At 48.4% G+C, this 14,424-nt stretch overlaps 1 protein-coding gene across 3 annotated transcripts in view; it reads right to left on the bottom strand.

Moving 5' to 3' along the window:
- Positions 1–878: 878 nt before the first annotated feature.
- The window catches only part of OMD (osteomodulin), a 125,117-nt gene continuing 111,571 nt past the window's right edge, over positions 879–14,424 (bottom strand). For all 3 annotated transcript variants that reach the window (XM_077452475.1, XM_077452476.1, XM_077452474.1), the window contains exon 3: positions 879–1,532. In XM_077452475.1, coding sequence (XP_077308601.1) covers positions 1,189–1,532 — 344 coding nt within the window. In that variant the 3' untranslated portion in view covers positions 879–1,188. The remainder of the gene's footprint in view (positions 1,533–14,424) is intronic.

Raw genomic sequence — 14,424 nt, 5'->3', positions numbered from 1 at the left:
ACTTATCTTGGTTACTTTATACCTTCCAGGCTCTTGTTAAGAAAACCCCTGTATGTGGTGTTCTTCTAAAGAGTCCTCCCCTGGAATGCTCGAAGTTCAATGGGTCTCTCCGGGACTGGAGACGGCACCCATCCACCTCAGATTCCTCCTCTAGTTTCCATGTCTTAGGCTAGTCAGCCCAGAGGCATTAAAGTCGGGTGAAACTGCACCCCAGGCCATAGCCTTCCTGGGGGCTGGTCAGGAGGACCAGGACCATGTAACCAGCACCTCATACTGGACTGGAACCCCAAACCACGTGACATTCGTATCGTAAATACCCTCTCCCAGAGGGCACAGCGAGAGGCCACTCCCACTGACCTGACTCCAAGAGGGAATAATTCAAGCACCTAACAAGACCATAGTTCCACGCCCACCACCAGAGACAGTGCCCCCTGTGGCCAGGCTGAACATCTCACAATCCAGTCAGACCGACACAGAAGTAAAATTTAGACAAATAGGCCCAAAGCAAACTGTAGTTTGGGTAAAGTTTTACTTTGAAAAACATATAGCGCATGCTCTTCAGGAGCCCGCCGCTACATGGGCAAATTGCTTTTAGAGAGTAATTGGTGGCGGGCTATCCGTTTGTGATCTTTACCATTGCTGTTGAACTAAAACTCACCCCTCTGCCTCAATCAGCCAAAATGTAATTTCAGTGCAGGTACACTGAGGTTTTTTTTTCTTTTCTTTATAGGCACAGAAACATATACCATACAGTAGACATGCTCACTAAGAAGAAATATCTCTTTGCATGATAAGCACTGCTAAGCACTGGCAGTTAGCAATTTACATGGCTGATAATCACTTCAACCTCCTGAGGCTCCAAAAAGTATGATACATGATTAATGAATAAGTAAGAATTTTATTATAATTAGCTTGCCAACTCTGTAATTTCAGGACCTTGACTTTACCAGATATCACATTTTACATAGATTGCATTGCATTTTAAACATATAGCATTTAACAAAAAAAGAAGAAGGAAAAGTTTGTGACAATTTAGAAAATTGAATAAAAGTATACCTAATGATTTCGCACTTGGAAAAAAACAGTCTACATGTCCCAGTTTTTCATATAGATACTTAAGCACATTTAATAAAATGGCAATAAAATGAAATCTGTTCTGGAATGAGACTAACACCAGTTAATAGTTAATCAATATAAATAATCATCATCAAAGTAATTATCTTCCTCTGCATCCCCAGCAGGTTCCCCTGTTATTGGTTCATGCTCCTCTCTGTGATATTGTGGAAAATCTTCATCATCATCATCATCATCATTATCCCTGTCCTCATCAGGGAATGGATATTGAGGAATAAGTGGTACATTTGTTTCCCCAGCAATATGCTTCTGCTCTCCATAGTAAATACTGTGTATATGGGGAAAACAAAAAAATACTAAAGTGCTTAAAGGACGTCTTAGTTTGTTTTGATCCACACGAAGGTAGGTCAGTCGGTGCATTCTATCCATTACTGGACACATCAATGTTATGTTTATAGCTGTAAGAAAGAGACAAATTACTTTTTTTTGCAATTGTTAAACTTTGTTTAGCCAACTTAGTGTGAAAATAAAATTTGTGTTCTATGTATATATGTGTGTGTGTGTGTGTGTGTGTGTGTGTGTGTGTGTGTATATATATATATATATATATATATATATATATATATATATATATATATATATGTTTGAAGTAAATGCCCAGGTGCTCACCCACAAAGAAACTCATATACTGTAAATCCAAAACTGGTTTAGAGGTACTCACAGGTCTTGCAGAGAAGGAAGGTCAAAAACAGCAGTGTTTTTATTGTCACCATTTTGATGAAGCTCAGTCCATCTTTCTCAAGTGGGAGGGGGCTTTTAAACTAGGTGGGGGGGGGGGGGGGTTCAGAGGAAGCAATAGCCAACAGTGAGCGGAGGTCAGAGGGTACTAATAGAGGCATTAGTGGTAATATAATACCTAAACCCTGGGGGAGTGGGTTTTTCAAAACATAATCGCAGCCTCAGAAAAACTAATAAGGAAATCATTTGCACCAGTACAAATCTTAGAGGCATGTTCACAAATGCCAGAAGCCTAGCTAACAAAATAGAATAATTGGAGCTGCTGATACACGAGGAGAATTTTGACTTTGTGGGTACATCAGCAACTTGGTTTGACAGCTCACATGATTGATCAGCATCTTATAGGAGGAACAGGGAAGGTAGAAAAGGAGAAGGGGTTTGCTTATATATCAAAAATGATTTGTTAATGAACTTGAGGGGCTACAGTGCAAATATGGAAAGGTGGAGTCCCTAAATAGTGGGAGTATGCTACAGGCCCCCTAATCTGAAGCATGAATAGAAGTTGGACCTCCCATCACAGTTTGAATTGGCAGCGAGGCAGGGCAATGTCATCATAATGGGGGACTTCAACTATCCGGATATTGACTGGATGGAGGGGACAGCTAACCCTTTTTTTTTTCTCAAAGATGTTTATTAGAAAACAAATTAAGAAAAACCTTTACAGCTCACAATTAAACATGTCATACATTCCAATTCCAAATACAGAGAGTATATTAGCACGGTGAACTCAACAACAAATACCACCTCGCATTGTGTAAGTCAGGTAGTTCCTCTCTACTAGAGATGGCCTTGCGGTTCGCCCGGCGGTCGGTTTGTGGCAAATTTTGCTCGTTCGCGATTCGCCAAACCAGTGGACTTCTGGTGCTGTTCGCGGGGGACATATGCGTTTACATTGTGAAGAAGTTTGACCCATGACACATCCATCATGGGGTACAGGACAGCCTATTGAGACATTTCAGCACATGGACATACCCCCTACCTTATAAATAGACCTGATCTGGCGGCCATTTTACATTCTGTCTTTTGTCAGTGTAGGGAAAGGACGCTGTGTGGAGCAGGGACAGTCAGTCTAATCACTAGCTATGACTATTAGGTCCACAAAAGTCCTTTTAAGGACTGGTATAGGTGTACAGTATATAGGGTTGTAATACACTTATAATATCCTTTCTTTCAAATATAGAAAGTATATTATGGTGCACTGCTGTGCTGCTGAATGCTGACCGATTCTGCAGCTGTCTTTTCTCAGTGTAGGGAGGGACAGTTCGGTGTTTGGAGCAGGGACAGTCTGCAATTCACTAGCTACTAGGTCCACAAAGGTCCTTTTAAGGACTGGTATGGTATAGGTGTACAGTATATAGGGTTGTAATACACGTATAATATACTTTATTTCAAATATAGAGAGCATATTGTACTGTACTGCTGTGCTGCTGAGCTGAGTGCTGACCGATTCTGCAGCTGTCTTTTCTCAGTGTAGGGAGGGACAGTTCGGGGTTTGGAGCAGGGACAGTCTGAAATTCACTAGCTACTAGGTCCACAAAGGTCCTTTTAAGGACTGGTATAGGTGTACAGTATATAGGGTTGTAATACACGTATAATATACTTTCTTTCAAATATAGAAAGCATATTATTCTGCACTGCTGTGCTTCCTGAGTGCTGACCAATTCTGCAGCTGTCTTTTCTCAGGGTAGGGAGGGACAGTTTGGTGTTTGGAGCAGGGACTCTCTGCAATTCACTAGCTAGCTACTACTAGGTCCACAAAGGTCCTTTTAAGGACTGGTATAGGTGTACTATTTGGTGTGCAGTATATAGGGGTGTAATACATGTATAAAATACTTTCAAATATAGAACGCATAGTATAGTGCATTTCCACTGTGCAGCATTGTGACTGCTGAGCGGTTCTGCAGCGATACTACAAAGAGTGACAAACGCAATTAGAAAAAAGTATTATAACTGATGTGATAGACCAGTGGCCCCCCAAAACGACAGATTGAGGCGGGGTGTTATATACCTTCTTCCACATATACTGCACTTCTCTAGAAACTTTTGTCACAGGGTCATTTAAAAAATGACAGGCAGAGGAAGAGGCAGGCCCTTCCACAGGGGTGGTAGGGGCAGGGCAGGAGCAACAGGCTTGAGCCAAAGTGGCAAATTGCAGAAGGTGCATTTGATTACGTCAAAGGATGCACCAGACTTGGTTGAGTGGCTCACTCAGCCTTACTCTTCTGCACCCTCCTCATCCTCTCGATCTGCACCCTCTTCTTCACTCTCTGCTGTGTGCACCCCCAAAGACACTACCACCAACACCACCACCACCATATACCCTCCGCTTGAGTCACAGGAATTATTTTCTGATCCATCACAAGACATCGCTGATGCGCAGCCACTCTTGGCATTGGATCAGGAAGAGGAGGTAGCAACAACTGCCACTCAGCAGTCTGAAGACAGTACCCAGATCAGCCCAAGGAGGAGGTTGGTCCCCGGTGTTGCTGCCTACTCTGAGATCTCTAATTATAGTGGTGGGGAAGGTGACGTTGATGATGCCTTGTCTAGTGATGTCACGTGGGTGCCCACAAGAGAGGAAGAGGAGGGGAATTCAGAGGGAGATATGGACCAGCAGATAGGGAGGAGAAGCAGGCGGAACTTACATTGCACAGGAGGGACAAACCAGACTGCTAATGTATCAGGAGTGAGACATCAACCATGTACAGTCACATCTGGCGCTCCCAGGATGCCGGCACATGGCTCTGCAGTGTGGGCTTTTTTTAATGAGTCCACTGCTGACAATAGTGTTGCCATCTGCAGCCTTTGCAGTCAACACATAAGTCACGGTAAGCCCAACACTCAGGGGACGACCGCCTTTAGAAGGCACATGAGCTGCCATCACCGAGCCCAGTGGGAGCAACGGAACCCACAAAGCCACACTCCAGGCTCTCACTGTCCAGCCTTGTCTTCTACTTCTCCTTCTCCTCTCTCCTCACAATTGTCCCCCACTCCACCTTCCATCATGCCGTCCTCACGTTTTTCTGGAAAAAGGCAGGCTTCTGTGGGCCAAATGTTCGAGCGTAAAAAAATGATGACACCGGATAACCCTCTTGCCCAACGGTTGACGGCTGGCTTGTCAGAACTGATAGCTCGCCAACTACTGCCATATAAACTAGTGGACTCGGAGGCCTTTCGAAAATTTGCGGCCATTGGAACACCACAATGGAAGATCCCAGGAAGGAAGTATTTCTCACAAAAGGGCATCCCAGAGCTAAATGGCCATGTTCAGCGGCAAGTGAATGTATTTCTGGCACACACGTGTCGGTGCCAAGATACATCTGACCACAGACACGTCAGTGCTCTCTATCATGGTGCTGGTGCCAGTGCTCTCTATCTCTGTGCTGGTGTGGTCTCAGTGCTCTCTATCACGGTGCTGGTGTCAGTGCTCTCTATCACGGTGCTGGTGTCAGTGCTCTCTATCATGGTGCTGGTGTCATTGCTCTCTATCTCGGTGCTGGTGTCATTGCTCTCTATCTCGGTGCTGATATCAGTGCTCTCTATCATGGTGCTGGTGTCAGTGCTCAGTCTCTATCGCGGTGCTGATTTCAGACAGTGAGGGAGATAGCAGCAGAGAAGCCAATCAGCAGGCAGTGCCAGCACCATGGCTGAGGATCAGCACTGGACTGGCACCTCCGGACCACCGCAGTGGAGCCCTGCATTGGTGGGGGTAAGGGCCAGGCAGAGGAAGGGGCTCAAGCACAGGTTGGCACACTGGGACACTGGCACAGGACTGCGCTGCCCTGACTGTGGCACTGATCATCTCCTGCACCCCCTTCATAGCCTGGCCTGACCTTGCCTATCCTCCATGGCCTTCATGCGCTCCTGAATTGTCAAAATTTCACAGATAACAAAAGTATTAAGTGAATCTGGGATCGACAACGACAAGCATTCTTTTTTTATGTCAGTGTCCATGTTGCGGGACTATGTGTGCACAGCTAGTAAGTATTTTGTGGCTGAAAATATGACCTGGAGGTTTTTAAGGTTTGCCTGCCATTAAAGTCAATGGGGTCCGCTGCCACATTCGCGGTTCGAGTTCTCAAAATGTCCCGTCGGAAGTTCGTCCATCACTACTCTCCACATACCAATTATATGCACATCATCTTAAAATCCCGGAATCTACTAAGCAGAGGTGTTCACCCATCTCCAAAGGCACCCCCAGTCCACCCAACATTATTGTTTAATTCAGTTTATCCAGTATGAGATCTACAGGGAAGAGACCTGGGATATCTAGCCAGGGTGACCAAACTTTCCCGGACATCCCCTATTTTGGAAGATGTACTTCTAACCGTATGGTGTCTCCCATTTGAACAATTCATCCTGTCAACAGTAGAGGTTTAACTGCCTTCCACTGTCTAAGAATCAGCTTGCAGCTTTGAAACAGAGCCCTGGCTGTGGCCTGTTTTGAGTTGTCATCCATAGGAATGTTGTCCACTATCCCCAATATACATGGTTTCGGGTCTATTGGTATAGTAACCTAGAAGACTCTGCTAATGGTGGATAAGACTCCTGTCCAGAACAAATGAAGCTTGGGGCACCTTCATTACAGATGTATTAGATCTCCGTGGTCTCTCAGGCTTCTAGGGCAATTAGAGTCTGGTCTCACTCCCATCCTGATCAATCAACGGGTGTATAATGTACTCTAAGGCCGCGTACACACGGGCGGACTGTTCGCCCAACCTTGTCCGCTGAACAGTGTTTGGGCGGACAGTCCGCTCGTGTGTGGGCTTTCAGCGGACAGTTTCAGCGGACAGTTGGACGGACAAAGTCTTTCGGAAATTCCGAAAAACTGTCCGCTGAAACTGTGTTTGAGCGAACAGTCCGCCCGTGTGTGGGCCTGTCCGCTGTACTTTCGAAATGAGCGGACTGTTCCCGCTCGGAAAGTCCGCCCATTTCGAGCGCGTGTACAGGTAGGCGGGGCCCGCGAAGGAGACGTCGCGGGCTCCGCCGCCTGGAATGGGCTTAAAGGGGAACCCCAACGCCGAAAAAAATCGGCGTGGGGGTTCCCCCAAAGTCCACACCAGACCCTTGTCCGAGCACGCTACCCGGCCGGCCAGGAAAGGGGGGCGAGCGAGCGCGCCCCCCCTCCTGAGCCGTACCAGGCCGCGTGCCCTCAACATGGGGGATGCCTTGGGGAAGGGGGGGCCGCGCGGCCCCCCCACCCCAAAGCACCTTGTCCCCATGTTGATGAGGACAAGGGCCTCTTCCCGACAACCCTGGCCGTTGGTTGTCGGGGTCTGCGGGCGGGGGGCTTATCGGAATCCGGGAGCCCCCTTTAAGAAGGGGGCCCCCGGATACCGGCCCCCCCACCCTATGTGAATGAGTATGGGGTACAATGTACCCCTACCCATTCACCTGTGAAATAAAGTACAAAAAAAAACACAACACAGGGAAAAAATATTTTATTGCACAGCTCCGGGGGGTCTTCCGTCTTCGGGGGTCTTCTCGCCGGACTCCTCCGCTATCTGTGTGTAGCTCTTTTACTAGCGGAGGAGTCCGGCTTTCTTCCTCCCCGCCGCCGGCCTCTTCTCCCGACTTCGGGGGTCTTGTCCCCCTCTTCGGTTCTTCTGCCGGGCCACCGCGCCTTCTTGTAGCTCTTTTACAGGCGGTGGCCCGGTCTTCTGTCGCCGCTGCCTTCCGTTCTTCTGTCGCCGCCTTCGGTTCTTCTGCCGGGCCACCGCGCCTTCTTGTAGCTCTTTTACAGGCGGTGGCCCGGTCTTCTGTCGCCGCTGTCGTCGCCGCCGCCGCCGCCTTTCGTTCTTGTTCTTCTTCTTGTTCTTCTTCTTCTTCTCCTGGAGATGTTGACTCGACGAGCTCTCCGGCCGGAATGCCAGAGCCGCGCTGTGCGGTCACTTATATAGTGACAATGGGGCGGTGTCACATGGTATATGTCACATGGGTTGGTCACATGGTGACCCCGCCCCCTTACGATGTCATAGTCCCCATGTGACATCAACCCATGTGACCAACCCATGTGACATATACCATGTGACACCGCCCCATTGTCACTATATAAGTGACCGCACAGCGCGGCCCTGGCATTCCGGCCGGAGAGCTCGTCGAGTCAACATCTCCAGGAGAAGAAGAAGAAGAACAAGAAGAAGAACAAGAACGGAAGGCGGCGGCGGCGACGACAGCGGCGACAGAAGACCGGGCCACCGCCTGTAAAAGAGCTACAAGAAGGCGCGGTGGCCCGGCAGAAGAACCGAAGGCGGCGACAGAAGAACGGAAGGCAGCAGCGACAGAAGACCGGGCCACCGCCTGTAAAAGAGCTACAAGAAGGCGCGGTGGCCCGGCAGAAGAACCGAAGAGGGGGACAAGACCCCCGAAGTCGGGAGAAGAGGCCGGCGGCGGGGAGGAAGAAAGCCGGACTCCTCCGCTAGTAAAAGAGCTACACACAGATAGCGGAGGAGTCCGGCGAGAAGACCCCCCGGAGCTGTGCAATAAAATATTTTTTCCCTGTGTTGTGTTTTTTTTTGTACTTTATTTCACAGGTGAATGGGTAGGGGTACATTGTACCCCATACTCATTCACATAGGGTGGGGGGCCGGTATCCGGGGGCCCCCTTCTTAAAGGGGGCTCCCGGATTCCGATAAGCCCCCCGCCCGCAGACCCCGACAACCAACGGCCAGGGTTGTCGGGAAGAGGCCCTTGTCCTCATCAACATGGGGACAAGGTGCTTTGGGGTGGGGGGGCCGCGCGGCCCCCCCTTCCCCAAGGCACCCCCCCATGTTGAGGGCACGCGGCCTGGTACGGCTCAGGAGGGGGGGCGCGCTCGCTCGCCCCCCTTTCCTGGCCGGCCGGGTAGCGTGCTCGAACAAGGGTCTGGTGTGGACTTTGGGGGAACCCCCACGCCGATTTTTTTCGGCGTTGGGGTTCCCCTTTAAGCCCATTCCAGGCGGCGGAGCCCGCGACGTCTCCTTCGCGGGCCCCGCCTACCTGTACACGCGCTCGAAATGGGCGGATTTGCCTCCTCCTTACGTGGGCGAGTCCGTTCATTTCAAAAGTTGAGCGAACTGTTTGGCAAACAGTTTGCTGAAACAGTCCGCTCGTGTGTGGGCAAGTCCGCTCATGCAAATTTTGAGCGGACTGTTTGCCGAAACTGTTTGACGAACAAGGTTGGGCAAACAGTCCGCGCGTGTGTACGCGGCCTAAGGGTTATGTACAGCTGGACCAGGCTTTGAGCTACATTCAGGGAGCAGATTTGTACCACCTGCAGTGCCTCCTCCCACTGTTCCTCATCGAATGTTCCTACATCCCTCTCCCACTTGCTCGACGCTCCTAGGGGGAACCCTTCCAGCTAGCTATGGAGAATCATGGAGTAGCATCTGGACATAAAGCCCTTAAACTGGGACACCTCAGCCAGATAATGGAATATAAGGGTTGGAGAGAGAACCCACGGGGCCCCCACTGGTCTGCGCCGCCACCGCGGTCATGCACCCCCACCCCAAAGCACCTTGTCCCCATGTTGATGAGGACAAGGGCCTCTTCCCGACAACCCTGGCCATTGGTTGTCGGGTCTGCGGGTGGGGGGCTTATCGGAATCGGGGAGCCCCCTTTAATAAGGGGGCCCCCCAAATCCCAGCCCCCCACCCTATTTGAATGAGTATACCTATATAAGTTACCGCGCACCGTGTCCACGGCATTACAGCGGGAGAGAGTACTAATTCACATAGGGTGGGGGGCCGGGATCTGGGGGACCCTTATTAAAGGGGGCTCCCAGGTTCCAATAAGCCCCCCCGCAGACCCCAACAACCTACGGCCAGGGTTGTCAGGAAGAGGCCGTTGTCCTCATCAACATGGGGACAAGGTGCTTTGGGGTGGGGGGGGTCACAGGGCGCCCCCTTCCCCAAAGCACACCCCCCCATGTTGAGGGCATGCGGCATGGTACAGTTCAGGAGGGGGTGCTCGCTCTTCCTCATCCCCTTTCCTGACCGGCCGGGCTGCGTGCCCGGACAAGGGCCTGGTATGGATTTTGGGGGAACCCCCATGCCGTTTTTACAGCGTAGGGGGTTACCCTCAAAATCTATAGCAGGCAACGGGGCTTGCAAGGTGTCAATCTCGCCGATGAAAGTGGCGAGATTGACTTCCTTCTCTACCCCCCCCCCCCCACCTGGAGTCACGTTCAAAATGAATGGACTTTAGTCTGTGTGTGGGCAAGTCCGTTCATTTGGAAAGTCCGTTGGACCTCCGCCAAAAGTCCGGCGGGAAGTCCGTTGGACCTAGTCCGCCGGAAAGTCTGTTCATGTGTGTGCAAGTCCACTCATTCGGAAAGTCCGGCGGATTGTCCGCCAGACCAAGTGAGCCAGAGAGTCTAATCGTGTGCACGCGGCATAAGGCAGCAAGTATACACATCAGTTGATAAATTTTACACAGTAATATCACATACCTCCCCTCATCATCTATCAATTAATCCAACATTTGAAAATCCCCAGAGTGATGCACCTCACCTTCCTCGAATATGCGGTATGAGTAGAATGGTATTCTCATCCCACCCAGGAGAAGTTCAAATACAACACAGTCTCCAGCACAAGATGGGTCTCCTGAAGTGCATATATAGCGGGGGAATATTTTTTCAGAATAGTGGTTACCATGGTACATTTGAGAGGGCTCTGAACTCCCCTAATATTCCATGAAAGCAGAGGGACAGTACTCATTTAACTGCAGATATGTAGGTAATGAAGGGTAAGGCATCTCGTGCACCCTAGGTGCCTTAGGGTGTGCATAGTCACGATGCGCCAAGTGTAGCAAAAACAAAGTACCTGTGTTGTACCTGTGGTAACACGGGCTGGTATGGTGATGGGATTCAAACACGTTGCAGTCCTTTGTGCCTGCATGCATGTTCTCCTTGAGCTGGAATCATGACAGTGACATATTAAAATAAAAAGTGAGACTGTTAAACAGAGGGCAAGAGCGCCTCCTTTTCTGTGTGGAGGTTGGTAAAGCCCCAGTCCTGCAAAAGGTAACCCTACAAACCAGTAAGAAAAAGGGTAGGGGTTGCAGAAGCAAAAAGAAAAAATGTCGGTAAGAAAAAGGGGAAAAAATATAGAGTGGCCTTCAGCATCTAAACCACTCTGAAAACTCCAAGTTCTGATTGGATGGAACTGGTAGATAGGTAACAATAGAAAATCTCTTAACTGTTTGCAGTAAACACACTTGTGGTGTATCTTGTTGGTTTCCCAGCCAAACATATTTAAACTTCTCTTGTGTAACCAGATTCGTAGGGGTACTGTGTCAGTCCCCCTCCGCTGCCCCTCTCCTGGCCTAGCGAAGGATGTGCTTGTTGGTATCCAGCCATGAAGACGCTTCAGCCACCGTCTCAAAGAAGTGTGACAGACCTCTTGCTGTGATGCAGAGTTTTGCCGGGAACATCATGGCGTAGGTGACGCAAAGCAGTTGTAACCTTTTCTTAACATCAGCTAACGTCACTGCATTTCCGTATTTTTGCAGAGTAGTCAGGATAGAATGAAATGCGGGCTCCATTAAATTGTACATTGTGTCGTTCCCTTGCCTGGCGAAGCACAATTTCTTTGTTTTTGTAGTTGAAAAGCCTGGCTATGATGGTGTGTGATGGGTGACCTGGTCAAAGGGGCCTGGGTGGTGCCCGCTCCACTAAATACAGTTTGGTGAACACCTCCTTTCCAAATACCTGGAGGAGCCATTGCTCGACAAATTCTGTGGGGTCCCTACCACCCTCTGTCTTCTCCGGGAGCCCCACAATGCGAACGTTGTTGCATCTCAGACGATTTTCGATGTCTTTGGATTTGAGTTTATTCGCCCTGGCAATTCTAGCTGTAATCTGTGTGTCTCTTACGAAGCAGCGTCAATTTGTCTTCCAATTCACTAATGCGGCCTTCTTCTCTTGTTTTCTGCAGGTCATGTCTAATGAACCCCAGTTCCTCCTTGAGGCCCGAAAATGTTCCTGGGGGGCTCATCCTACATCTGGGAGTGAAATACAGCAGGGGTGGTAAGCATGTCCTCCCCGCTCCCCTGCACTGCAGAGCCCAACAGTTTTTTAGTACAACTTATCCCTTGGGGGATCTTTTCCTGACCCTCTAGGAGTCATCGGGGGCATACCCATGTCCTTCAGTTTCTCCATGCCTCGTGCACGCTGGGAGAGAGGAGCTGCGGTGCCATGTTGAATCAATGCCCCTTCTCTGTCTGTTTGCGGATTATCATGGCCCCTGCTGTGTGTTCCTGTGGCTCCGGGTGTTTCGGGGGAAAGTACCTGCAGGGTTGTGGCTTGGTTACCGGGTGTTTCCTGAGCTGGGAAGAGGATCGGTGGAGGATCGGTGCGGGAGCTCCGTGAGGCATGTCCTCTCACATGCTGCTCTTGGTCACGCCCCTGCTAACTCTTTAAAGGCCCGTTATTTCTTAAATATCTTACAGGGCAGTTTCATGTCCCAATTAGATCTATTAACCACAGATAACATAGATCTGGTTGCAGATTGTGGAGATATGGGACAACTTGGGAACCAGTGTTGTGGAAATTCCTATAAATGTATGTTGTCAGACAGTCCCAGTGTCGGTTTTGCTGTAATGCGCTCATGTGAGCGTATTCGCACATACAGACATTGGCAGAAGACCAGTGGCCGCGAAAACCTTCCTGTGGACACTGCAGATATGGTTGCTCTTTTAAGGATGTTCGTTTATGCCTCGCTGGGAGACGGCGACTGCGTTAATGACTCCGAGCAGACATGTCTGTGTACATGGGAACTATAGCATAACTATATGAATATTATGGCCGACTGAGCCATGGTTTTGTATGATTTGCGTCATTGAAAACAGTTGGTCGATTTGCATGCGGTTTTGTGCAGAGCCAGCTTTCTAGTGTAACCTTTGTCTCACAGAAAGCATGGCTCTGCATCTGATCGTTTTCACACATAACTGTTAGTCTATTTGAATGTATACATGTCCGTGATTGGTTCTTTTGAAGGAAAACAAATGTCTTATTGACTGTCTGTATTGTAGTGCATTGTATTGTCCTTATATGGTCATTCACATCCTGTGTTGCTGCTGTGAGGTCACAAGCTTTGTAGGAGGTGTTTAGATGGTTGGAGGCAAACCCTCTAGGGCGTGGTTTCCTGTTGATATGTAAATAAAAGAGCCAGCAGACGACCTGCAGGGGGAGTCAGGCTGATGGAACTTTCATGTCTGTTCATTGGGATGAATGGGTTGAAAGGTAAGCTAAAGTATTATATCATTAAGACGGAAATGTTATTATTATTAGAAACAGGAGATTTGGCTGTGTGCTCTGCGTACGGCCAAAATTTCCAGGACACCAGCGATCACAGGATAATTATATTCAGCATAAATCATAGGAAAAGAAGGCACAAGAGTAGTACAAAAACACTAAACTTCAAAAGAGTAAACTTTTCTAAGCGGCGATCAATACTTCAAGATATTAAATGGGACCAAATCCTAGAAATTTTGAACACGGGGGAAAATGGGAGTGCTTTAGGAACATATTAAATAAAGGTATCATTAAGTGTATTCCAATAGGAAATAAATATAAAAGCGCAAAGGTTAAACCTGGGTGGCTAAACTTTAACATAAGAAGACATATTAAAGAGAAAAAAATGGCCTTCAAGAAATATAAGGCTGAGGGGTCAATGTCAGCATTCCGTAGATATCAGCGTAGATATTTGCCAGCACACCAAGGATCGCACAAAGTGGCATCCAAATGGGTACTTTAATGCTTGATCACAACACAAGAAAGGTGCAACCTTTCAGTGTCACGCAGGACCCTTTCGGCAGGCATGTGAAGGAACGTGTGCGATGGGAATGTGAAGTATTAAATGTCAGCATTTCCGACACTACAAGGAATACAATAAGACATGTAAGAATGAAATCAGGGCAGCTAAAATAGACTATAAAAAGCCTTTGTGCCTTTCGTAGTCTTGGAGGAGGGTACAAAAAAATCCCAAGAATTTTTTTTAAAATATAAAATATATCAACAGTAAAAATGCGGGGTCAGAGCATATTGGTCCTATAAAGTAATTGGTAATTGTAATTGGTTACAAATAAGGAGAAGGCAACTGTACTAAATGCTTTCTTCTCCTCCTCAGTTTTTACACAGGAAAAGGAGCGGTATAGCAACCATGACTGTATTGTTAGTAACACATTACAGGATGTAAGCTTGTGGCTAACAGAAACCAGGGTCCAGTAAAGACTAGAAAAGCTTAACATAAATAAATCACCAGGAGCAGATGACTTTTGGGCGGCACAGTGGTGTGGTGGTTAGCACTCTCGCCTTGCAGTAAAAAGCGTCGCTGGTTCAAATCCACATCATTACACTCCCTGCCTGGAGTTTGCATGTTCTCCCTGTGCCTGCGTGGGTTTCCTCCGGGGACTCGGGTTTCCTCCCACACTCCGAAGACATGCAGGTAGGTTAATTGGCTTCTGTCCAAAATATATATATATATATATATATATATATATATATATATATATATATCCACTTCAGCTCCGGACCAATAAACACCTTAAGGACCAGAGGTCTTTTTGCAATTT

Source organism: Lithobates pipiens, unplaced genomic scaffold (assembly GCF_037356315.1).
Source record: "Lithobates pipiens isolate NorthernLeopardFrog02 unplaced genomic scaffold, aLitPip1_a1.2 Scaffold_23, whole genome shotgun sequence".
NCBI lineage: Eukaryota > Metazoa > Chordata > Amphibia > Anura > Ranidae > Lithobates > Lithobates pipiens.
Note: the sequence above shows the minus strand (reverse complement) of the source record. Positions and strands in the feature narration are given on the sequence as shown.